Genomic DNA, 25649 nt, shown 5'->3' with positions numbered 1-25649 from the left:
GGGTTTAATCAGTCTCAGCTGAATTCCTTGCAGGCAGATGGAGCAGGGAACACAAATATCACTGCACTAACGAGCCTCCATCCTGGCAGTGGGTCTGACTCTGTGGAGGTGTTAAGCATGATTAGGGTTGAGAAGATGGGCTCTATCCTTCTCTGCTGAAGGTAGACCTTGTAGATCAGAGTTCAATTGATTCTGCCTTGTGATGGATTCAGCAGCCACTATGCTACACAGAAGTCATAATGAGTTTATTAGCTGTGCTAGAACCTCTCGGGTCAATGGTTGAGTTCATAGAATCACAGAGTCAATCAGGGACCACAAAGATCATCTAGTTCCAACCCCCCTGCCATGGCCAGGGACACCCTACCCTAGAGCAGGCTGCACACAGCCTCAGCCAGCCTGGCCTTAAACACCTCCCTGGGTAACCCATTCCAGGCTCTCACCACTCTCATGCTGAGCAACTTCTTCCTCACGTCCACTCTGACTCTCCCCACCTCCAGCTTTGCTCCATTCCCCAGAGCTGTTTCTCTGGAGTGAGAGATTTGACTTGGATGTTTACCCCCAGCATGATAACATCAGGAATGAGACATTTCTCAATCCACTCTCCACAAGCATTCAATAGCTGCAAATGTTAACCAAACAGTACTGTTGATCTTACCTCTCCATTCAGGAAGCAGTACAGAACAGCCACCACAAATCCCTAGGGAAAAGAACAGGCTTTTAGCCCCTCTCAGAAGGGTACAAGTCCTAGGGCACTGCAAAGGTGCCTCTCAGAAATGACTTGATTGCAATTTCCATATAAAAGGATCAGGATAAGCTTGGTTAAAGAACCTTGCAGCAGAGGTATATGCTTGAGTGCAAAGATTGCTCCAGATTGATGTTTGAACCCACCAATAATCAGCTTGGCTCTGAGAGGTACTTGGTGCTTCCAACTGGGGCACTGGAAAGAACTGGATGGGATACTAGATCCAACTTTCCTGCATGGTCTTGCCAGCTGACACTGGGGAGCCCTAAATATGCTCACTACTACACCATCATGGCCAGCATGATCTTAGACTTGGTGTGGGGCTGAACTGTTGCCTTCCCAACTGCCCTGCAGTGACAGCTCATTTTTGAGAATGCCAGAATTCACTGCTAGGATTCACACAAACATCTCTGGCCTCTGTGGCTGTAAGCATCAGAGACAACTAAAGACACTGCACTCACTCTGAGTGAGCTGGATAACAATTACCCATGGCACAGCAATGTGCCCTTGTGGCCAAGAAGGCCAATGGGAACCTGGGGTGTATTAGGAGGAGTGTGTCCAGCAGATCAAGGGAGGTTCTCCTTTGCCCCTCTACTCTGCCCTGCTGAGACCTCATCTTGAATACTGTGTTCAGTTTTGGGCTCCCCAGTTGAAGAGGGACAGGGATCTGCTGGAGAGGGTCCAGTGGAGAGCTACGAGGATGATGAGGGGACAGGAGGGCATGGCTGATGAGGAGAGGCTGAGGGACCTGGGGCTGCTTAGTCTAGAGGAGAGAAGACTGAGAGAGGATTTGATAAATGTTTATAAATATCTGAGGGCTGGGGGTCAGGAGTGGGGGGACAGGCTCTGCTCACTGCTCCCCGGGATAGGACAAGGAGCAATGGATGTAAGTTGCAGCACAGGAGGTTCCAGCTCAACACAAGGGAGAACTTCTTTACTGTAAGGGTCCCAGAGCCCTGGCACAGGCTGCCCAGAGAGGTTGTGGAGTCTCCTTCTCTGGAGCCTTTCCAAGGCCTGTCTGGATGTGTTCCTGTGTGATCTGTGTTAGATAGGATTGTCCTGCTCTGGCAGGGGAGTTGGACTGGATGACCTCCTTGGGTCCCTTCCAACCCCTAACATCCTGTGAGCCTGTGCGCACAGATTCATTTGTCTCCCACATAAGAGATGCCAGATGTGATGTAGACAGGGACATTAACTCATTCACCTCACCACTCAGGGAAGGATGATGCTGGCACGGGTGTGGTAGATGGTGACCAAGAGCTCCTGCCTGCAGGCTGTGAGAACATAGAGTGGCTAGAGCCGAGTAGTGGATGGATACAATGGGATGAAGCACATCAGTAAGGGCTTCTTTTCATGCAACCTCGAGGCCAAGGTTAATAGCCCAGCATGGGAGCTGGCTGAAATGAAGTGTGTGGGAGGCTCTAAGAAGCAAACTCCATCAAGGCTTTCTTGAGGGAGGAGAGCTCCATGACTCATCATCATGCAGAACCTGCTCCTCATACAATGAACTGCAGGTTCTACAGCCATAGCTTGGCTTATTAACAGAGGAGAAAGTTCATGGTTGAAGGCAGACTTGGCCTATAGTGATGTCCAGAAAGACACAGCCTCCACAGGTGATTTAGCTCATCTTACAGCATGTCAATAAAACCTAAACTTCACTGAGGTGATTTTTCTCCCTTAAGTACAGAACTTCCCAGGGTGACTAACCCATAGAGGTACATTCTCCTTCTAAGTGCCTAAAATGAGGTGAGAGAGTCTGGAATTCCAGGAGGGAAAGTGTAAAGCTGTCTCCCACACTGGCCAAACTGGAGTCAGGTGCTTTTTCACCAAAGGTCTGACAGTAGTATTAGGCACACCCAGGAAAAGCTCAGCTCACGTTTGCTTGTTCCCAGCTTGTCACCCTTCTCCCTGCTGACAGATCTAGGGACTGACTGGGGGCCCAAAGGCTGCCTTACCTGGAATGACCCAACCACGAGCTCGAAGACCAGTTTAACTTCTGCTTTGAAATTGTCAGGGAAGAAAGCAAACATGATGTAGTGAATGCCAAAGAGAGGGATCAGCAGCAAGGTGGACTTGGCCAGCCTCCTGTTGGAAAGACAAACGAGTCACAAGGGGAGAAGAAAGAGGAGCTAGAGGGTGAGGTGATGAGGGTGATGGTTTGGGTATTACCCACCCCCCCACTCCTATGAAATCACAATCCTGTATCTGAGCCCCATGGAATACCACTACTTTAATCTGCTGTACTACATCATGCTGCTGTAACCTGTATCACACATGCTAAGTGCCTTAGCTTGCTCCTGGGAGATGTGATACAGGACACCTGACCATGAGATCCTGGGAACATCCAGCCTTGCAGCAGCAGTCTTGAGCAAGGCAGCACCATAGGATCATAGAATCAAGCAGGTTAGAAGAGACCTCCAAGCTGACCCAGGCCAACCTAGCACCCAGCCCTAGACAATCAACCAGACCATGGCACGAAGTGCCTCAGCCAGGCTTTGCTTCAACACCTCCAGGAATGGCAACTCCACCACCTCCCTGGGCAGCCCATTCCAATGCCAATCACTCTCTCTGACAACAACTTCCTCCTAACATCCAGCCTAGACCTGCCCTGGCACAACTTGAAAATGTGTCCCCTTCTTCTGTTGCTGCTTGCCTGGCAGAAGAGCCCAACCCCACCTGGCTACAGATTCACTTCAGGTAGTTGTAGACAGCAATGAGGTCTGCCCTGAGCCTCCTCTTCTGCAGGCTGCACACCTCCAGCTCCCTCAGCCTCTCCTCACAGGGCTCTGCTCCAGGCCCCTCCCCAGCTTCATTGCCCTTCTCTGGACACCTTCCAGCACCTCAACATCTCTCTTGAATTGAGAAGCCCAGAACTGGACACAGCACTCAAGGGGTGGCCTGAGCAGTGTTGAGTACAGGGGCAGAAGAACCTCCCTTGTCCTGCTGCCCACACTGCTCCTGAGCCAGCCCAGGATGCCATTGGCTCTCTTGGCCACCTGGGCACACTGCTGCCGCAGCTTTAGCTACTCTCTACCAGCACCCCCAGGCCCCTCTCTGCCTGGCTGCTCTCAGCCACTCTGTCCCCAGCCTGTAGTGCTGCTTGGGGTTGTTGTGGCCAAAGTGTAGAACCCTGCACTTGGCTTTGTTCAGTCTCATCCCATTGGCCTCTGCCCACCCATGCAGCCTCTTAAGGTCCCCCTGCAGGGCTCTCCTACCTTCCAACAGATCCACACCTGCTCTTAGCTTGGTGTCATCTGTGAACTTACTGATGCTGGACTCAACCTCCTGGTCCAGATCATCAATAAAGGGCAGAGGCTGCCCTTGCCCAGAGTAAAGATGAATCTGGGGTAAGTGAAATTGAGGGTGCTGAGCCAGCTCCTCATAGCCTCACCTCCCCAAGATTCTCTCTGTGACCTGAGCTGGGATGCAATGGTACCTGGAGGTGGACCCTCAGCTAGGCACAGTCATGCTGGAAGCACTTCCACAGCCCTGCTTTCCCTCATTACCAGCTCTCATACAAATATTCACATGCCTCCAGCTAAGGCAGAAGGATCAGTGCCAGATTATCTCCCCTTGGCCCACAGGCTGCAGATGCTGATTTCAGACTTGGTAACAACACAAAGCATGACATCTTTATTCCTAGGAACTTCAGTGGAGGTATTTCTTCCTCCTTTCTCTCTTCTTCCCCTCCCACTGGAGATCTCTACAAGCTAAATCACCATCTAGTGCTGTCTTTGTTTGCTTGGGATTTCTGCAAATTACAGCTTCTGGGAGAGAAATGGTATGTTTAGTTCAGAATAATGGCAGGCTACAGCACAATCAATGTCTCCAAAGGAGGGGGAATGAACAGCATTAGTGCTTCATGCCATCAGGATGGGTAATCAGAGGTCTAATGAAGAAGACATTATAATTTATTAAATATAATCATTATTAAAATATAATTGATGGAAATAAGATGAACTCAGAGGCTTAAAGATGCTCATGGTGGTTCTGGATCTTGTGGTCATATACATCCTTTCATGTCCACCTTTGCCCTGAGGCTTCTGGAGGAAATGAAGCCACGGCTGGGATGCTGGATATACTTGTTCCTCCACAGCCTTCACTTCCAAATCTTCATCAGGTTCAGTCCTCTCAGACCATTCTTCCTTTATTTGCTATCTGTATGGCATGTATGATGGACCAACTTTCACAGAATCATAGAATCAAGCAGGTTGGAAGAGATCTCCGAGCTCATCCAGTCCAACCTAGCACCCAGCCCTGGCCAATCAACCAGACCATGGCACTAAGTGCCTCATCCAGGCTTGGCTTCAACACCTCCAGGGACGGCGACTCCACCACCTCCCTGGGCAGCCCATTCCAATGCCAATCACTCTCTCTGACAACAACTTCCTCCTAACATCCAGCCTAGACCTCCCTGGCAGAGCTTGAGGCTGTGTCCCCTTCTTCTGCTGTTGGTTCCCTGGTAGAAGAGACCAATCCCCTGCTAAAGCCTGGATGTGCAGGAGGTAGAAATGCTTGGGATATTGTTCAAAGCTGGTCAAAGGTACTTGCTGGAAGTTTCACTCATTACTTCCACTCCCAGCATGGACTGCACTTCTCAGACAGACATTTGTGCTGAGAGGTGTGTGTATATATATATATGGATATATATATATATGGGCAGCACATCTCCACCAGCCTGCACTGAACCTACTCCTCTATTCTGGGGGCAGACAAGAGTGAATCAACATTTCAGTTGTCCTCCTGGAATGCACAGTGTAAAGTCACCCAGAAAACCTTTGATGGTTAAGATTGATCTTTGAACATGTAGAGACTACAAAGAGATGAATTACACTCAAGGTTTCTGTTGCAGAAAACAACTTCAGGTAGCTTCAAATGCTGCTGTCCCATTCTTACATGTCTCTGGCATCTCCAGAGAACTGGTTTTTGGGAGACTTGTGGTCACAGTTTCCCATGCATGAAAGCCCAGTTGAGTGTCTGTAGCACTACTGAGTCAGGAGCACACTTGAACCTCCAGCCCACAGCTAAACTGACATTGGTTGGAATTGAACCAGACTGTCAATGTGTCAACCTGCCAGGGTTTTGATACAGGAAATAATGTAAAATAACTAAGAGGAGGAGAGAGAAATGCAACTGAGAGATGCCTGATGTTGGTAGTTTAAGGTATATGTACCTCAGGTTTGGCAGGAGGAACTGTGGGGGTGTGCTCCCCACTCAACCTGACCACACTAAGAACACTCCTTGGTGGGATCCAGCCTTTAGGTTGGGAGAATAAGTGTTCATCTTCATAGCAAAATGTGGTGTCTCCTGTTCCACTGAGGTTCATACAGTCAACAGGGACTTCCAGATGTCCCAGAGAATCGGGATGGGAGCCAGTGACCACTGTGTAAGAGTACAAGACTCCAATAAGTCCTGGCTCCTAGGTGTAAAGTCCATGAAAGCATCTCAAATCATAGAACCACAGAGCGGTTTGGGTTGGAAGGGAACTTTTAAAGGTCATCTACTCTGACCCCCCCTGTGCTAGTTTGAAGCTAGCTAGAATGTTTTGGTGAGAAGGATTAGATCCCAGGCTGTGAAAGAGAAACAATGGTGATGTCTACTTCACTCACAGGCTTGCTGAGATGTATAAGAACAGTAAAAACATAGATAAGGCATTTGGCATTTGGGCACTGCCTGACCTCTGAGCTGCATTTCTCTCTAACCTCACCTTCCATCTCTCTGATTAATCCACCTGCTTTCTAACCCCCCTGGCTGACCCCCCATTCTTCCTTGGGGCACAAGGCAACGTCAGGGGTAAGGTTGAGGGGTGGGAGAAGGAGGAAGGGCAGTTGGGAGCCCCTCCTGGGGACTCAGGTTTCTGGGGGGGGCTGTTGTGTTTCTGTATTACCTTTTACCTTGTCTATTTCTGTCTATAGCTGTATCTACTGTAACTATCTGCTTGTATATTGTGCCAGCTGTAAATATAAGCTTCATTCAATTTCCAGAGCTGGCTGAGTCTAGTCTGGGTGATTTCCAAAGTGTGGGGGCAGGTAACACCTAAACCACCACACCCCCCTGCAATCACCAGGGACATCTTCACAACTTGCTCAGAGGTTGCTCAGAGCCCCAAATGACCTGACCTGGAAGGTTTCCAGGGATGAGCTCTCTGGGCAACCTGGGCCAGGGCCTCAGTTGCATTGTAAAAAAAACCTCCTTCCTTATATCTAGTCTAAATTTCCTTCTTTTAGCTTTAAATAATCACCTCTTGTCCTGTCACAACAGGTTCTCCTAAAAAGTCCCTCCCCATCTTTCCTGTAGTACTCTCCAGGCACTGAAAGGTGTCCCACGATGAGAACTCTAGGGTTAAAAAAACCCTCTGGGGACTAGAAGATTGTTATTCAATCCCATAATTCTGCTATAAACTCATGGCTACAGTAAGGTCTCCCTGGAACTTCTCTTCTTCAGCCTAAACAATCCCAGGTGTCAGCATTTCTTCAAAGGAGAGGTGTTCCAGCTTCTGATCACTTTTGTGGCTCTGTGTCCTAAAGTATCTCACATGGCCTGGGCACCTAGAAATGATCAACTGATTCTTTCCATAGCACAACTGAGATTTTCTTCTAGGTGGAGAAGGAAGGTGAGGAGCTGTAGATGTGAAGATCATAGAATCATAGAATCAACCAGGTTGGAAGAGACCTCCAAGCTCATCCAGTCCAACCTAGCACCCAGCCCTAGACAATCAACCAGACCATGGCACTAAGTGCCTCAGCCAGGCTTGGCTTCAACACCTCCAGCCACGGCCACTCCATCTCCCTGGGCAGCCCATTCCAATGCCAATCACTCTCTCTGACAACAACTTCCTAACAACATCCAGCCTAGACCTCCCCTGCCACAACTTGAGACTGTGTCCCCTTGTTCTGTTGCTGCTTGCCTGGCAGAAGAGCCCAACCCCACCTGGCTACAGCCTCCCTGCAGGCAGCTGCAGCCAGCAATGAGGTCTGCCCTGAGCCTCCTCTTCTGCAGGCTGCACACCCCCAGCTCCCTCAGCCTCTCCTCACAGGGCTCTGCTCCAGGACCCTCACCAGCTTTGTTGCCCTTCTCTGGACACCTTCCAGCACCTCAACATCTCTGTTGAATTGATGAGCCCAGAACTGATCACAGCACTCAAGGTGTGGCCTGAGCAGTGCTGAGCACAGGGGCAGAAGAACCTCACTTGTCCTGCTGGCCATACTGCTCCTGAGCCAGGCCAGATCCTCCTGCCTGGCAGGCTGGGGTTGGGAAGAGCTGGCTGTGCTGTGTTTGTTTACAAGGCAAAGAGAGCTCCTCTGGCAGCTCCCACTTCACTGGAAAACATGAAGTGCAAAGTGGTGAACTCAAAGCCCAGCACCACCTCTGAGGTAATCTGGGCATAATCCTTCCAATGTGTCTTGGCAGCACTTCTACTGAGAGGATTGGGAGCCAACTGCCCCAGGCTGCTGCTTAGTGCTGGAACATATTTCAATATGCTGATTTAATCTAAGTACCTGGCCAAAGATGTTGCAGTCCTGGGGGTACACAGTGCCCAGCTGGAAGCACACAAAGGGAGGTGATAGAAAGCATGGGGGGGTCTGGTAACGTTGGCATGCTGTGATGAGGGAAAAAGAGGTAATTGGCTGTGGCTGCTGGTGGCAGAAGCTCAAATACTGAAACTTCCTCCCATAAATATGAGAAGGTCTTGAGGCAGATGAAATGCATAAGTTGCCATCATTAGAGAGTAGAACTCAGAGCCGTGGCTGGGCTGTATTTAAGGCCCATACTGATGTTGCCTTCTACTTTGCAGAAGGATGAACTGGGTGCTGAGTCTTCCAGGTACCTGTGTGCATGGCTCTTTCCAAGGACGCTCTCTACTCTGCCCTGCTGAGACCCCATCTTGAGTACTGTGTTCAGTTTGGGCTCCCCAGTTGAAGAGGGACAGGGATCTGCTGGAGAGGGTCCAGCAGAGGGCTAGGAGGATGATGAGGGGACTGGAGGGCATGGCTGATGAGGAGAGGCTGAGGGACCTGGGGCTGCTTAGTCTGGAGAAGAGAAGACTGAGAGAGGATTTAATCAATGTTTATAAGTATCTGAAGGCTGCCAGGGTGGGGGGACAGGCTCTGCTCACTGCTCCCCGGGATAGGACAAGGAGCAATGGATGCAAGCTGCAGAAAAAGATGTTCTGCCTCAACACAAGGGGGAACTTCTTTACTGTAAGGGTCCCAGAGCCCTGGCACAGGCTGCTCAGAGAGATTGTGAGGGCTCCTTCTCTGGAGACTTTCAAGCCTGTCTTGATGTGTTCCTCTGTGATCTCTGCTAGACTGTGTGGCCCTGCTCTGGCAGGGGGGGTTGGACTGGATGATCTCTTTGGGTCCCTTCCAACCCCTAACATCCTGTGAGCCTGTGAACCTGCAAATGGCCAATTCATAGAGTGGTAGGGGGTTGGAAGTGACCTCTGGAGACCGTGGAGTCTAAGCCTCCTGCCAAAGCAGGATCACCTCAGACAGGTCACACAGGAGCACATCCATATGGTTCCTGAAAATCTCCAGAGAAGGAGACTCCACAACCTCTGTGGGCAGCCTGCTCCAGTGCTCTACCATCCTCACCCTACAGAAGTGTCTGCTCATGTCGAGCTGGAGCTTGCTGTGTTCCAGTTGGTATCTGTTGACCCCTTTCCTCTCACAGGACACCACTGAAATGAGCCTGGTCCCTTCTTCTGGACACCCATCCTGCAGAGATTGATAAACATCAACTGGATCTTTTTCTCTCTTTCATGTACCATAATACTCTACAGCTTCCTCACGGGAGGGAACAGTGCTACAGGGATGGAAATGCTCTTAGTACAAAGCCACTGCTAGGAAAAACAAATGTCATCTTCTTGGCAAAACATACCTGGGGATGGACAGCAGAGTTTAACTGTGCACCAGTGTGAGGGTGATCAGTGAGCCCCACTGCAATTTGCATGGAGCTAAGTCACTCTTTACACAGAAACTTTCATCATGAACTGGAAACAAAATCAGCCAGATGAGGTCTGCACAAGCTTGGCTTCCTAATGAAACTTCAAGTAAAGCCTCTAAGTCTTTGGCTGCTGGCACTGCTGCCTGAGGTCACTCCCTGAAGGCTGGGAGAGGGCTTCCTGAGCAGGGCAGGGGGATCAGTTGCCAGGCTGCAGCCGGGCAGTGCCTTTCCAATTAATTTCATACCTCCAAAAAACACCCCCAAGAATTCATTTCGTAATATCTGGAAGGCTTCAAGCAGTCCACAAGAGGGATGGTGGAGATGCTGGAGTGTGTCCACAGAAGGGCCATGAGGATGCTCAGAGGCTGCAGCAGCTCTGCTGTGAGCACAGACTGAAAGAGTTGGGGCGGTTGAGTTTGTAGAAGAGGAGGCTCCCAGGTGACCTTATTGTGGCCTTCCAGCATCTGAAGGGGGCTACAAAATAGCTGGGGAGGGACATTTGAGGCTCTGAGGGAGTGCCAGGACTGGGGGGAATGGAGCAAAGCTGGAGGTGGGGAGATTCAGAGTGGAGGTGAGGAGGAAGTTGTTGAGCATGAGAGTGGTGAGAGGCTGGACTGGGTTGCCCAGGGAGGTGGTTGAGGCCCCATGGCTGGAGGTTCATAGAATCATAGAATCAACCAGGTTGGAAGAGACCTCCAAGCTCATCCAGTCCAACCTAGCACCCAGCCCTATCCAATCAACCAGACCATGGCACTGAGTGCCTCATCCAGTCTTTTCTTGAACACCTCCAGGGATGGTGCCTCCACCAGTTTCATGGGCAGCCCATTCCAAATGGCAAATCACTCTCTCTGTGAAGAACTTCCTCCTGACATCCAGCCTGCACTTCCCCCGGCACAACCTGTTTAAGACCAGGCTGGATGAGGCTGTGTGCAGGCTGCTCTAGGGTAGGGTGTCCCTGCCCATGGCAGGAGGGTTGGAACTGGCTGATCCTTGTGGTCCCTTCCAACCCTGACTGATTCTGTAATTCTATGAATCAACAAGTACTTGGTTCTGATCAGTGCAGACAGATGTCACAATGAACTGAGCCAAACAGATTCCCCCAAAAGCCAAGCAGCATGGTTGAAAGAGTCCAGGACTTACGAATACTGGCTGGTTTCACTGTGCCCAACGTCAGGAGAGTGCAGCTTCTGCACTAAGATGCGAATGATGCAGATGAAGAGAATGAAGTTCACCTGTTGGGACGAGGAGAAAGACAGAGAACTGAAAACCAGAGTATTTTTTCTCCTGGTGCAAAGAGCCAATCCTTAGAGGGGAAATCCTTTCACTGCAATACTTTTGCCCTCAGAATCATAGAATCAACCAGGTTGGAAGAGACCTCCAAGATCACCCAGTCCAACCTAGCACCCAGCCCTAGCCAGTCAACCAGACCATGGCACTAAGTGTCTCATCCAGTCTTTTCTTGAACACCTCCAGGGACGGTGCCTCCACCACCTCCCTGGGCAGCCCATTCCAATGCCAATCACTCTCTCTGTGAAGAACTTCCTCCTGACATCCAGCCTATACCTACCCCGGCACAACTTGAGACTGTGTCCCCTTGTTCTAGGGGGGGCAAGCTGTTGTTAAAAAGCCATAAGCAGAGAACCCCGCTCTGGGAGCACACAGGATGGCAGCCATCTTGGGCCTGACATCAGCCTGCTTGGGACTTTGTGTCATACATCCCAAGTATGATGATGTCAAACCCATAGAGCACAGCTCTGCACGACGTCCTGCTGCGCGGGGGAGTGCCGACGACAGAGCGGGCAAAGAGCCTTGGCAGCGAGCGGAGCGGCGGACGTCAGAGCCCTCGGGAGACGGTGACATGGGACCTGCTGCTGAGCATGTCCCAGACTGAGGCGGTGAGCCAAGGAGACCAAACCAAAGCACACAGCAGGATCCACTCAACAGGCCTCTACTTAGAATCATAGAATCATAGAATCAGCCAGGGTGGAAGAGACCTCCAAGCTCATCCAGTCCAACCTAGCACCCAGCCCTAGCCAGTCAACCAGACCATGGCACTAAGTGCCTCAGCCAGGCTTTTCTTGAAGACCCCCAGGGACGGTGCCTCCACCACCTCCCTGGGCAGCCCATTCCAATGCCAATCACTCTCTCTGGGAAGAACTTCCTCCTAACATCCAGCCTAGACCTACCCCAGCACAACTTGAGACTGTGTCCCCTTGTTCTATTGCTGGTTGCCTGGGAGAAGAGGCCACCCCCCACCTGGCTAAAATGTCCCTTCAGGTAGTTGTAGACAGTAATAAGATCTCCCCTGAGGAGCCTCCTCTTTTCCAGGCTAAACAACCCCAGCTCCCTCAGCCTCTCCTCATAGGGTTTGTGATGCTACTTGATGCTACAGGGCATATGTCTTCTCTGGAGAGAAGCTGGAGGAGCTTTTATAGCAAGGGATGACCTCATCAACACAGCAGAGTGTTCTCTCCTAGGATGTCAGAGCGGAGGAGGCTAGCTAACACATCTTAGACAGTGCTCTTCACTCAGAAGAACAGCTCACAGTGCTCCACCAACGTACTGAAGCAATGGGAAGCTTACTAAACAACAAAGGAGTGGAGCTAGGAATGGTAACTCCCTAATGGGATGTGGTAGATGGTACAAACTGAACGCAAATCTAATGGCCTTTAGGTCTCACCCATTGACTCATGCCGTTACTCATGCAACATGCAACGGATTTCCAGGGACTTAATTTCATTTCAGTTTGGCACACAACCACTCTCTTGATCCTTCCATGGCTAGCAAACCTACAAATGCTTCTGATTTGCAGTGATGTGAAGGCTGGAAGGGGTTGTGTGAACCACCTGTGTTAACCACCCAATCTGATTGCCTGCAAACCCAGTTTGGAACGTTTCCTCCAGCCATTCCTACAGTTCTCCTGACAACAGGTGAATGAAAGAGGCTGAAGCACATCTCTCATTTAGACATCCACTCAAAGACTATGAATGATTGGGAATTAATTATATTTCCTGCTTATGATGTATTGCTTAATCACTTTTTATCCACCCCAAGCCATTTATCATCCTTTCTGTTCAGATTTATTTACCTATAAGAATGGTTTGCACCTGACTCGATGGCAAGTCAAATTTATCAGTTCCAACCAGGATTATCTAAATCAATTACTCTAATGAGCAGTGACAGCACAGAAGCTGCAGCACTGAAGGTAAGACTGGGGTAGATAAATGCTTATTGTGTTGGCTTGCAGTAGTCAAAAGCTAAAATGGATGCAGGGCTGTGGTGAGGCAGGTGGAAGTGTGACCTAGGGGCTTAGTAGAGCCTTAACATTGCATGATAGAAGGCAACAGCCACCAGCTACTGCAGAAGGTGTTTGCTTTTCAGCCTAGAGTATTTGATCTGTTCGCTGTGCTTAATGTCTGATATTTCTTATAGACCTTATAAATCTTGTAGATCTCATAGATCTTAGATAGGTATTGCTTCCTTGCACTAAGATCTATGCTTTATTCCTGTGGATATGGAGAAAATGTTGCATCCCCCCCTGCAGAAACCTGCTGTTGATCAGGCAAGAGTTTACCATGCCCTTCCTTTGGGTCAGATTGATGTGACCTCTGCAGAAGGAAAACTTGCAGCAGTCAAAAGCTAACACGGATGCAGGGCTGTGGTGAGGCAGGTGGAAGTGTGACCTAGGGGCTTAGTAGAGCCTTAACATTGCATGATAGAAGGTAACAGCCACCAGCTACTGCAGAAGGTGTTTGCTTTTCAGTCTAGACTATTTGATCTGTTCCCTGTGCTTAATGTCTGATATTTCTTACAGACCTTATAAATCTTGTAGATCTCATTGATCTCATAGATCTCATAGCTCTTAGATAGGTATTGCTTCCTTCCACTAAGATCTATGCTTTATTCCTGTGGATATGGAGGAAATGTTGCATCCCCCCCTGCAGAAACCTGCTGTTGACCAGGCAAGAGTTTACCATGCCCTTCCTTTGGGACAGATTGATGTGATCTCTGCAGAAGGAAAACTTGCAGCAGTCAAAAGCTAACACGGATGCAGGGCTGTGGTGAGGCAGGTGGAAGTGTGACCTAGGGGCTTAGTAGAGCCTTAACATTGCACAATAGAAGGTAACAGCCACCAGCTACTGCAGAAGGTGTTTGCTTTTCAGCCTAGACTATTTGATCTGTTCCCTGTGCTTAATGTCTGATATTTCTTATAGACCTTATAAATCTTGTAGATCTCATTGATCTCATAGATCTCATAGCTCTTAGATAGGTATTGCTTCCTTCCACTAAGATCTATGCTTCATTCCTGTGGATATGGAGGAAATGTTGCATCCCCCCCTGCAGAAACCTGCTGTTGACCAGGCAAGAGTTTACCATGCCCTTCCTTTGGGCCTCTGCAGAAGGAAAAGCAGGGATTGCTGAGTGGATTTTGTTTGGCAATGGGGAAATGATTTGTTTGCCAAAAAGGAAACACAGGCTCAGCCACCCCAGGAGAAGAGGGTGGATTTTATGACCAAAAGTTTAGCCTGAGAACTGGAAGGCACTAGCTATAGCTTTCAATGATGACATAAATATTTTGAGATGTGCCACCTAAGTGCTGTGTTTCTCCTCGGGGAGGTGCAGTGAGTTAAGATGCAATCACTCAGGCTCTTTCAGTTTGGAGTCCTGTGTGTGATGTGCTACAGAGGAAAAGCTCTATGGAAAGGCCATAGTGTGTGTGGAGTAAGAAGAATGTGTGCTGAAGAAAAAGACCTCTGGTTCATTTAATGTGTTTGAGTTTGGCTTGATTTCTGTCACACTCTTTTTGCTCCCTTCCCACATACTTGCCTTCATTTAAGAAAATGCTGAGTTTAGCTCTGCTTCATTTAAGCTTTGAGTTGACCCCTGACAGAGGAAGCACGTCCTGTTCAGCAAGGATGAAGGGACTGAGAGTTCCTCTGAAGTGTCAAGAGTTTCTGTGGTTAGAACTGATCATAGCCAGAGAAGGAGTCAAGCACTTCCACTGATTTACCTGGAAATTAGCTGAGCTTCTCAAGAACTTACTTTAAAGAACCCAGAGCTGGAATCCAGCTTTGTGCTGGATGCTACAGCAGGGGGCAGAGGTCTGGAGAAACGCCTCTAACCTCTTCTCATCTACACAGAAATCTGTGGTAGGACTCATCCCATCTTACTTCATAGTGTTGATATAGAATCATAGAATCAACCAGGTTGGAAGAGAACAATTCTGTGCTAGTTTGAGCCTAGCTGGGATACTTTGGTGAGAAGAGTTAGATTACAGGCTGTGAAAAGGGAACAATGGGGATGTCTGCTGCACTTGCTGAGATGGATAAAAATAAGAACACAGATAATAGAGTTGCTTTCTGGCTCTGGGTGCCTGCCCTTCCCTCCCTAACCTGCTGTCTGTGTAACTGATCCTTCTGCTTTCTAATCCCCAGGCTGTTCTTCTAAACTCACCTTGCACGTAAGGCAAAGGCTGGGATAAGGTAGAGGGATGGAAAGGAGGTGGAAGGGTGGTTGTGAGCCCCTCCTGGGGACTCTGTTGTGTTTCTGTACTCTCTTTAACTAGTATAATTTTGTATATAACTGTATATATTTGTGTACATCTGCCTGTATATTGTCCTAAGCTGTAAATATAAAGCTTCATTCTAGTTTCCAGCTTGGCTGAGTCTAGTCTGGGTGATTCCATAAGAGTAGAGGGGTGGGTAACACCCAAACTGTCACAACAAGGCATCCTAGGCTCTGCCTATGGTCACCTTGGAGCAACAGAGGCATTCATGGCACAATGCATCTGATCTAATTTAGACATCCCCTGATTCATTAGACACAACGAGCCTTTCCTGGATCTCTAACCACGTTCCTCACCCTCTCCTGCCTACATACACCCATGACTACTGCACCAGAGGGGCCTGAGATGGAGGTGGCCAAAATGAAATAAGCTTCACTGTGTTGTTTGGTCACTCAGACTCTTCCCATGGTGAACGTTTAAAGGTATTTATCTGGAGGGTGACATTCTTCATTGTTAGGCAGGCACTTGAAGCAGAGTGGGATTTTATCTGTCAGGGTATTTCTCACAGGCATTGTACAGGACATTTCTCAGCATCCCTTCACCTTCCACACTTAGTATTAAGGATGGCTCTGCAGCCAGCAGAATGTGTTGATACTTTACCAAAATAGACACCAAAATAGGAGTTTTAATGATCCACCAGAATGGGGATTCCACTATTTCCTCCCAGCACCTAAAAAGAAACAAAACCAGACTTAAAACATCAAGCAAAGCAAGGAAGGAGCTATGTAACCTTCTCAGGTGTTTGTTTTCCCTGAATGCTACAGATGGAATCATAGAGTTGTTTAGGTTGGAACAGATCATTAAGATCATTGAGTCCAAGAGTTAACTCAGCACTGCCAAGTCCACTCCTAAAGGATGTCAGTTGAATATGCAAAAAATACAATCATGGATTTATTAGGCATTAGACTCATGGAATCATAGAATCACAGCTGGAAGGGAGCACAAGGATCAGACAGTTCCAATTCCCCTGCCATGGCCAGGGACACCCTACCCTAGAGCAGGCTGCACACAGCCTCATCCAGCCTGGCCTTAAACACCTCCAGCCATGGGGCCTCAACCACCTCCCTGGGCAACCCAGTCCAGCCTCTCACCACTCTCATGCTCAACAACTTCCTCCTCACCTCCAGGCTGAATCTCCCCACTTCCAGCTTTGCTCCACCCTCCCTAGTCCCTGACAGCCTAAGAAGTCCCTCCCCAGCTTTTTTGTAGACCCTCTTCAGATACTGAAAGGCCACAAGAAGGTCACCCAGGAGCCTCCTCTTTTTCAGACTGAACAGCCCCAACTCCAGGCTGCAAGTGCACACTGCTGGCTCCTGTTGAGCTTCTCCTCCAGCAGCACCCCCAAGTCCCTCTCCTCAGGGCTGCTCTCCAGCCACTCACTGCCCAGCCTGGATTGGTGCTTGGCATTGCCTCGACCCAGCTGCAGGACCTTGCACTTGGTCTTGTTGAACCTCACGAGGTTGGCTTGTGCCCACCTCTCCAGGTCCCTCTGGATGGATCCCTGCCCTCCAGCCTGGCTGCTGCACCACACAGCTTGGTGCCATCAGCAAACTTGCTAAGGCTACACTCAGTGCCACTCTCCATATCACCAACAAAGATGTTGAACAAGACTGGTCCCAGGACTGATCCCTGAGGGACTCTGCTTGTCACTGGCCTCCACCTGGCCATGGAGCCATTGACATTAGCATATCCTCTACATTCACACTCAGCACAGGCCTTAAAGCCTCCAGAAAATGCAAAGAACTCTTTTCATTGGGAATGGCTGGAGCTGGGCAGGAATACATACTAAGAACAACCGCTGCCCAAAGTGGTTAAATCCTCTTGTCTCTGTCTCACTGTAGAGGCTATTTATTAGCGAAGTAAATAAGGTGGAATTTATGCAGATAGAGTGGAACCATAAAATGAAGTCAGGAGCCCTCAGGAAATGTGTTAGCATGGCTAGAAATCAAAAAATCAGATGAGAAATGCAAGCTGCTTCTCCTACCAGATAAGGATAAACCAGGACGTGTTTGGAGCAGGAGTACGCAGGGGTGGAAACGGAGTTAACCATAGAGAAGTACCTGGTTCTGTAACCCTTTTTTTTGGAGTATCTTCTCATCAAAGCCTTCCCAATTACTGCAGTCTGATTGCTTGAATGAAAGCATGATGGAGGATTGCAGGATCAGATCCCATTTGCTTGCATGTATCCTGGATATCTGCCACATTACCTTAGCTGTGTTCACTCTGAGCCTTATATACAACATAAGCTGCTCCTAGGTTAAACAGGATCCTTTAACCTTTAAAGAGGTTAAAGAACAGCTCCTAAGATGTGCCAGAGGTAAAAATGAAGAGTTTTTAGACTCCTTCTGTGGGGGCAGCATAAGTATCTGCAGCATGAGTGTATTTTGAGCCTGTTCTGCAGGATGCAAAGCTCTGTTCTAGTCCTTTCCAACCACAGCGATTCACAGTGATTAGATGCTGTGCTCAGGGATTTGGTTTAGTCAAGGACCTGTCAGTGTGATTGGACTCAATGGCCTTGAAGGTCTTTTCCAATCTAAGAAATTGTGTGATTCTGAGCATGGAGCTGCTCAGCTGGTGTCTCTGTTGTACACAGCATCACAAGGTCAAATGCAACCAAGGAGCCAGAGAGCTGCTTTGGCTGAACCTTTAAGAGCCTTGGGTCCAACTGTTAACTCGCCACTGCCAGGTCACCACTAAACCATGGCCCTCAGCACCACATCTACATGGCCTTAAAATACCTCCACAGATGATGACTCCACCACTTCTCTGGGCAGCCTGTTTCAGGGCTTGAATCAAAGAATCAACCAGGTTGGAAGAGACCTCCAAGACCATCCAGTCCAACCTATCCCCCAGCCCTAAGTGCCTCATCCAGTCTTCTCTTAAGAACCCTTTTTGTGAAGAAGTATGTTAGTTTGAAGCTAGCTAGAATATTTTGGTGAGAAGGATTAGATCCCAGGCTGTGAAAGAGAAACAATGGTGATATCTACATCACTCATAGGTTGCTGATGCATAAGAACAGGAGTATAAACATAGATAAGGCATTAAGGCATTTGGGCACTGCCTGACCTCTGGGCTGCATTTTTCTAACTTCACCCTCTGTCTCTCTGATTAATCCACCTGCTTTCTAACCCCCCTGGCCAACCCTCCATTCTTCCTTGGGGCACAAGGCAATGTCTGGGGTAAGGCTGAGGGGTGGGAGAAGGTGGAAGGGCAGTTGGGAGCCCCTCCTAGGGACTCAGGTTTCTGGGAGGGCTGTTGTGCTTCTGTATTACCTCTTCCCTTGTCTGTTTCTGTCTATAACTGTATCTACTGTAACTATCTGCTTGTATATTGAGCTAAGCTCTAAATAGAAGCTTCATTCAATTTCCAGAGCTGGCTGAGTCTAGTCTGGGTGATTTCCAAAGTGTGGGGGGGCAGGGAACACCCAAACCGCCACAGGAAGTTTTACCTGATGTCCAACCTAAACCTCCTCTGGCACAACATGAGACCATTTCCTCATGTACTATCACCTGTTACTCGGGACAAGAAACCACCCCACACCCCACTCCAACCTCCTTTCAGAGAGTTGAACATGGTCTGGTTGACTGGCTAGGGCTGGGTGCTAGGTTGGACTGGAAGAGCTTGGAGGTGTCTTCCAACCTGCTTGATTCTGTGATTCTATGATTCTAACACACAAATTCCCTGTAAATATCCTCACCATGGGATTGGGAAAAGAGTGAGAGTCTGGCCCAAGTGTGTCTACAAGGAGACCACACAGCCTTTCCTGGTTCAAGTATTAGAGTGTTAGACCCTGCTGTTTGGGTTAGGGCAGGATATATTCATAGAATCAAACAGGTTAGAAGAGACCTCCAATATCATCCAGGCCAACTAGACCATAAAATCATAGAATCATAGAATCAAGCAGGTTGGAAGAGACTCCCCAAGCTCATCCAGTCCAACCTAGCACACAGCCCTATCCAGTCAACCAGACCATGGCACTAAGTGCCTCATCCAGGCTTTGCTTCAACATCTCCAGGGACAGTGACTCCACCACCTCCCTGGGCAGCCCATTCCAATGCCAATCACTCTCTCTGCCAACAACTTCCTCCTAACATCCAGCCTAGAGCTGCCCCGGCACAACTTGAGACTGTGTCCCCTTGTTCTATTGGTGGTTGCCTGGCAGAAGAGGCCACCTCCCACCAGATGTTCCTTGGCCTCCCTTTCCTTGGAGATGAAGGCAGGCAGAAGCATGAAGCAGAGAGAACCGAGTCCACAGGCTTACCCAACGTCGAAAAAGTAAATCCTGACAACAGTCCAAGCAGTGATGAACACGGAGGGGGCACCTGACAAGAGAAGAGAAGACGCTGCTGTCAGAAGTCATTATCAGTGTTTTCAGGCTATTCTGCCCCCACTCTCCATGCTTCCTGAGGGACTGAGGTGATGATGCCTTTCTGCAAGACTGGGCAAATGCTTCATGCTTTCAATGCTCACAAGCCAAACAAGCAACATGTTGCTTTCCTCTCCCCTGGCCATGTAAGATGAGCTTCCTGTAACTGCTCTCTTGCAGCTTTATCTTCCCCTTGCAGTGCCTACAAAAAAACTTCTGATGGTGAAATGCTAGGAAAAGCAATCACTTTAATGATTCCATCTGCAGTGTGGACACTGAGACAACCACATGGGGGTCTTTTAGCATTGAATGGGGCACAGCCTTTCAGTGTGTCAGCCACCCCCCCTCCACCCCAGTTTGTACCCTCAGTGGAGCTGCTGAGGGTGCTCAGTCATTAGCTCCACATACTTTTCTTTCATATGAGCCAGCTCTGCTGCACTGAAGCAAACAATGTCTATGCCCAAGGCAGCTTTAAAGAAGGTCTGACCTGATTAACTGCATCCAAAGCAAGGTCTGAGAGCATCATCTCTCTGTACACTCACAGCACAGGGAATGGTCTCTCCTCAGCAGTGTGAACCCAAGCACGACTCTTGTCACCTTCAATGGAACTTACTCTATGCATAACTAATCAAACCCTGAGTCCAGGCATATCCCTCTACATCACACAGTTTTGCTTTCCCTTTTCCTGTCAAGATACTTCTCTGCTCTAATTATTTCTCAGTTCTAGCTATCAAGAGCATGCACCAGAAAGCTGTTTTGCTTGCTTACACAAAAACCTTCAGCTAAAAGGCTGAAAGGGGAAAAGAGATCTCAGTTTCCTCTCTGGAGAAAGAAACAAAGGTGACTTGGTAGACTTAATTTGCAGAAGTTAGCAATGCAGCTCTGAGTTATGCTGTGAAGAGCTTAATTCTGTCATTTCCTCTTTCCTTCTCCCTCTCCCTTTCCCTTTCCTTTTCCTTTCATTTTTCCTTTGCCCTGAATTAAGGAAGGCAATGAGAGCAACAGACTGCAGTGTCTGCTTCAGTCTAGGAGTCCTGCTTTGCTAGGGTCCTTCTTTACAATTTCAGGTCATTGCATGATATCAACTTTGGGATCTCAGTCAGGATCAAGGGACAAAATGACTATAAAGGTGATGAGGAGTTTCAGGCCCACACTCCTTAGAGATACTGAATGCTCAATCTGGCACAAGCTAAGTTCTTAAATACTGCTGAGTTGGCCTCTCTTCTAGGCCATGTGGGAGAGGGATGACACTGGGCTTACACCAATGTGCTGCATAATGGTCAATCCATTTGTTGAAGCCAAGTGTGATACCTACAGAGTGGAGTTGGGTAGAGGGACATGTACTTTTGATAGTACAAAACACAAATGGGCTGTCCATAAGCACAGAGGCAGACCTGACCAACTACCCCCCTTAATCCCCCTTTGCAACAACTTAGCCACAGCATTGTTTGTTCCCAGGGCTGAGCAGCCTGCCCTGCTCACACAGCTCAGAATTCCCTCAGCTTCTCTGCCAGTCTCCTGAGGCCACCCATAGAATCATAGAATCAACCAGGTTGGAAGAGAGCTCCAAGATCATCCAGTCCAACCTAGCACCCAGCCCTATCCAATCAACCAGACCATGGCACTAAGTGCCTCATCCAGGCTTTTCTTAAAGACCCCCAGGGACGGTGCCTCCACCACCTCCCTGGGCAGCCCATTCCAATGCCAATCACTCTCTCTGTGAAGAACTTCTTCCTAACATCCAGCCTATACCTACCCTGGCACAACTTGAGACTGTGTCCCCTTGTTCTGTTGCTGGTTGCCTGGGAGAAGAGGCCACCCCCCACCTGGCTACAATGTCCCTTCAGGTAGTTGTAGACAGTAATAAGATCACCCCTGAGCCTCCTCTTCTCCATCTGCAGCTGTGCCTCCTTATCAGTTCAGTTAGTCCTGCTTACTCTCCTTATTTTCTCAGGTCATTCAGTTCTGCCCAAACCACAGCAAAATACCTTTGAAAATGCAGGCTAATTCTGTTAAACTTCTCTGGCCATCCCTTGATCTTATTCCTGGCATAAGGAGCTGTCCAGTACATCCTGCCCTGTCTGAGCCCCCACGTCAGTAGGAGAAATCACTGTTAAAAAGCCTCTCAGGATCACCTCTTGGTGTTCAGTTTTGAGAAGATGCATACCCCAGCCAATCAGGATGTACCACCAAAAGTACTTCCTCTCTGAGAAGAAGGAGATGACCAACAGGGTGTGAAGATACAACCCCTCCACAAGGAGCCAGAAGAAGTTGGCCATGACACAGTACTGGAAGAAAACCATCATGGCTTTGCAGCCTACCTGGAAAAGAAGAAAGGAAGAGTGGTGAACTGCAGCATATTTCCATACTATCACACCAAAACAGCAGCAGGTCTTGCTCTGGGTGCATCTTTGGGACTGCTTTTTGCCATACCTGAAGAAGTCCTTTATGGAATGAACTCTATGGTTAAAAGTCAAGAGCCTACCAAGCTTGGTTGAGGTGGACATGCTTGACACATGCTAATCCCTGCGTGGAGAGCACAGCATACATTCTTGAGACACCCACCTTAGGTCTGGATGTCATTTGACTGCATGAGTCTGGACATGCACTCAAGCTTGAAAACCCTGCTGAGGAGTGTCAAACTGGTACACTAGACCATAACCCCCACCAGCATGGTGGTGCTCTCTGCACATCTTGCATGTGCAGAGTGGCAGAGTGGATGCTAGAAGGTCCTGCCCTGATGTGCAGTCACCAGTCTCTCTGCTCTGCCAGAGAGGAGGGTTTGAGGGGCTGAGATAGGAAGGAAACTACTGCAGTGGTTCAAAAGAACCCCCCCAAAAGGTGCTCTTTTGAACTCAGTGACTGGTTTATGGAGCAGACAACAAACAATTGGTTCAGTGTGATAAAAATGAACTACACTGGAGAGTAAGTGAGAATGGGTGGGAATTTCTTGTGCAGAGATACAGGCTGGGGTCGGAGTGGCTGAGAGCAGCCAGACAGAAAGGGATCTGGGGGTGCTGATTGATACCCACCTGAACATGAGCCAGCAGTGTGCCCAGGTGGCCAAGACAGCCAGTGGCATCCTGGCCTGCATCAGCAATGGTGTGGTCAGCAGGAGCAGGGAGGTCATTCTGCCCCTGTACTCTGCACTGGTCAGACCACACCTTGAGTGCTGTGTTCAGTTCTGGGCCCCCCAGTTTAGGAGGGACATTGAGATGCTTGAGCGTGTCCAGAGAAGGGCGACGAGGCTGGGGAGAGGCCTTGAGCACAGCCCTACGAGGAGAGGCTGAGGGAGCTGGGATTGGTTAGCCTGGAGAAGAGGAGGCTCAGGGGAGACCTTATTGCTGTCTACAACTACCTGAGGGGTGGTTGTGGCCAGGGGGAGGTTGCTCTCTTCTCTCAGGTGGCCAGCACCAGAACAAGAGGACACAGCCTCAGGCTATGCCAGGGGAAATTTAGGCTGGAGGTGAGGAGAAAGTTCTTCCCTGAGAGAGTCATTGGACACTGGAATGGGCTGCCCGGGGAGGTGGTGGAGTCGCCGTCCCTGGAGCTGTTCAAGGCAGGACTGGACGTGGCACTTGGTGCCATGGTCTGGCCTTGAGCTCTGTGGTAAAGGGTTGGACTTGATGATCTGTGAGGTCTCTTCCAACCTTGGTGATACTGTGATTTTTGGCATTGAAGTTAGCACCTTGAAGAACAGGGACTCAAGCAGCACAGACCCATAGAAGTGTTTTGATTGGAAGAGACTTTTAAATCATAGATGACCTCTAGAGGTCAAATCCAACCCAGTCCATTCTACGATTCTATGACCATCAAATGCAACCACTGCTGACTCAAGCAGCACAGACTCACAGAACTGTTTTGATTGGAAGAGACTTTTAAATCATAGATGACCTCTAGAGGTCCAGTTCAACTCAGTCAATTCTATGATTCTGTGACCATCAAATCCAACCACTGCTGACTCAAGCAGCACAGACCCATAGAACTGTTTTGATTGGAAGAGACTTTTAAATCATAAATGGCCACTACATTCAGTCCCTCCAACTCAGTCCATTCTATGATTCTATGACCATCAAGTCCAACCACTGCCAAGTCAGCAATAAATCATCTCTCAACACCACATCATGGTTACCCCCATCATTCTAATCAGAGTAGCTTGCTAGAATTAGCTGGCTCCCTAAATCCAAAGAAATGAAGCTTCTGGCTTAAACAAACTGATTCCCCAGGAAGAAAAATATTTATAATAAAAAAATCTGTGTGAATTAGCTCTTTGAAGCAAAGTCCATTTGTAATCAATCCATGGCTCGGTAAATACTGAGACAACTGAAAGGGGTTGGTAAAAAATCAGGTCTAAAAGTAATAGAATCATAAAATCAAGCAGGTTGGAAGAGACCTCCAAGATCATCCAGACCAACCTAGCACCCAGCCCTATCCAGTCAACCAGACCATGGCACTAAGTGCCTCATCCAGGCTTTGCTTCAACACCTCCAGGGATGGCAACTCCACCACCTCCCTGGGCAGCCCATTCCAATGCCAATCACTCTCTCTGACAACAACTTCCTCCTCACATCCAGCCTAGACCTCCCCTGCCACAACTTGAGACTGTGTCCCCTTGTTCTGTTGCTGCTTGCCTGGCAGAAGAGACCAACCCCACCTGGCTACAGCCTCCCTTCAGGGAGCTGTAGACAGCAATGAGCTCTGCCCTGAGCCTCCTCTTCTGTAGGCTAAACAACCCCCAGCTCCCTCAGCCTCTCCTCACAGGGCTGTGCTCCAGGACCCTCAACAGCTCTGTTGCCCTTCTCTGTACACATTTCAGCATCTCAACATCTCTCTTGAATTGAGGAACCCAGAACTGGACACAGCACTCAAGCTGTGTCCTGAGCAGTGATGAATACAGGAGCAGAAGAACCTCCCTCGTCCTGCTGACCACTCTGCTCCTGATCCAGTCCAGGATGCCATTGGTTTTCCTGCCCACCAGGCCACACTGCTGCCTCATCTTCAGCTACTGTCTATCAGTATCTCCAGGTCCCTTTCTTCCTGGATGCTCTCATCCACTCTGTCCCCAGCCTGTTGTGCTGCCTGGGGTTGTTGTGGCCAAAGTGCAGAACCCTGCATAATTCTGAATGCTCAGTGAGGAAAAGAAGGACTGGATACATGTTCTTCAAATAAAGAAAAAGACAAGCAGGAGAAGCAGAGTAAACACCACTAAGCAGATTTCATTGCAGTGGAAGGGGAGAGATTTGCAAAGGGAAGGGGGATTGTTTTTCCTCAGGAAATGAATAATTAAACACAGTGACTTGCTGTGTGAAGACTTCACTGCAGCACAGGTAATGGGAACAGTCACCTTACAAAAGAAAAAGAACAAAGGCAAAATTCTCTCTGACACTTAGGGGCCAAACCCACTGCAAAACACCTGAAGGTAAAACTCAGCTGCCCAAACAAACGCAGAATCATGGAATCATAAAAGTTGGAAAAGACCTCTAAGATCACCAAGTTGATCAGATGTGAGTTACTCATAAAATTAAGCAGGTTGGAAGAGACCTCCAAGATCATCCACTCCAACCTAGCACCCAGCCCTAGCCAATCAACCAGACCATGGCACTAAGTGCCCCAGCCAGGCTTTGCTTCAACACCTCCAGGCACAGTGACTCCACCACCTCCCTGGGCAGCCCATTCCAATGCCAATCACTCTCTCTGACAACAGCTTCCTCCTAACATCCAGCCTAGACCTCCCCTGCCACAACTTCACACTGTGTCCCCTTGTTCTGTTAAGAATCATCTTCAAGACTCCTGGACAGTCAACACGCCCATTAAACCCAAAGTGCCAGGTCTACATGTTCTTTGAACCCTTCCAGGGATGGTGACTCCACCACCAACTTGGGTAGCCTATTCCAACAACTCTTAGTAAAGCTCATGGTTTGGACAGATTCACTCTGTGCTGGATCAAGAACTGGCTGGATGGCAGAGCTCAGAGAGTGGTGGTGAATGGAGCCACATCCAGTTGGCAGCCAGTCACAAGTGGTGTTCCC

At 48.9% G+C, this 25649-nt stretch overlaps 1 protein-coding gene across 1 annotated transcript in view; it reads right to left on the bottom strand.

Moving 5' to 3' along the window:
* The window catches only part of LOC135185567 (vasoactive intestinal polypeptide receptor), a 138130-nt gene that overhangs the window by 4975 nt on the left and 107506 nt on the right, over positions 1–25649 (bottom strand). Inside the window, exons 7-12 of the mRNA XM_064162381.1 lie at positions 21788–21941; positions 19516–19576; positions 15855–15924; positions 10829–10920; positions 2698–2827; positions 656–697 (exon numbers count right to left, since the gene is read on the bottom strand). Coding sequence (XP_064018451.1) covers positions 656–697; positions 2698–2827; positions 10829–10920; positions 15855–15924; positions 19516–19576; positions 21788–21941 — 549 coding nt within the window. The remainder of the gene's footprint in view (positions 1–655; positions 698–2697; positions 2828–10828; positions 10921–15854; positions 15925–19515; positions 19577–21787; positions 21942–25649) is intronic.

This window comes from Pogoniulus pusillus, chromosome 23 (genome assembly GCF_015220805.1).
Source record: "Pogoniulus pusillus isolate bPogPus1 chromosome 23, bPogPus1.pri, whole genome shotgun sequence".
Taxonomy (NCBI): domain Eukaryota; kingdom Metazoa; phylum Chordata; class Aves; order Piciformes; family Lybiidae; genus Pogoniulus; species Pogoniulus pusillus.
This window is presented reverse-complemented; position numbering and strand designations above follow the sequence as displayed.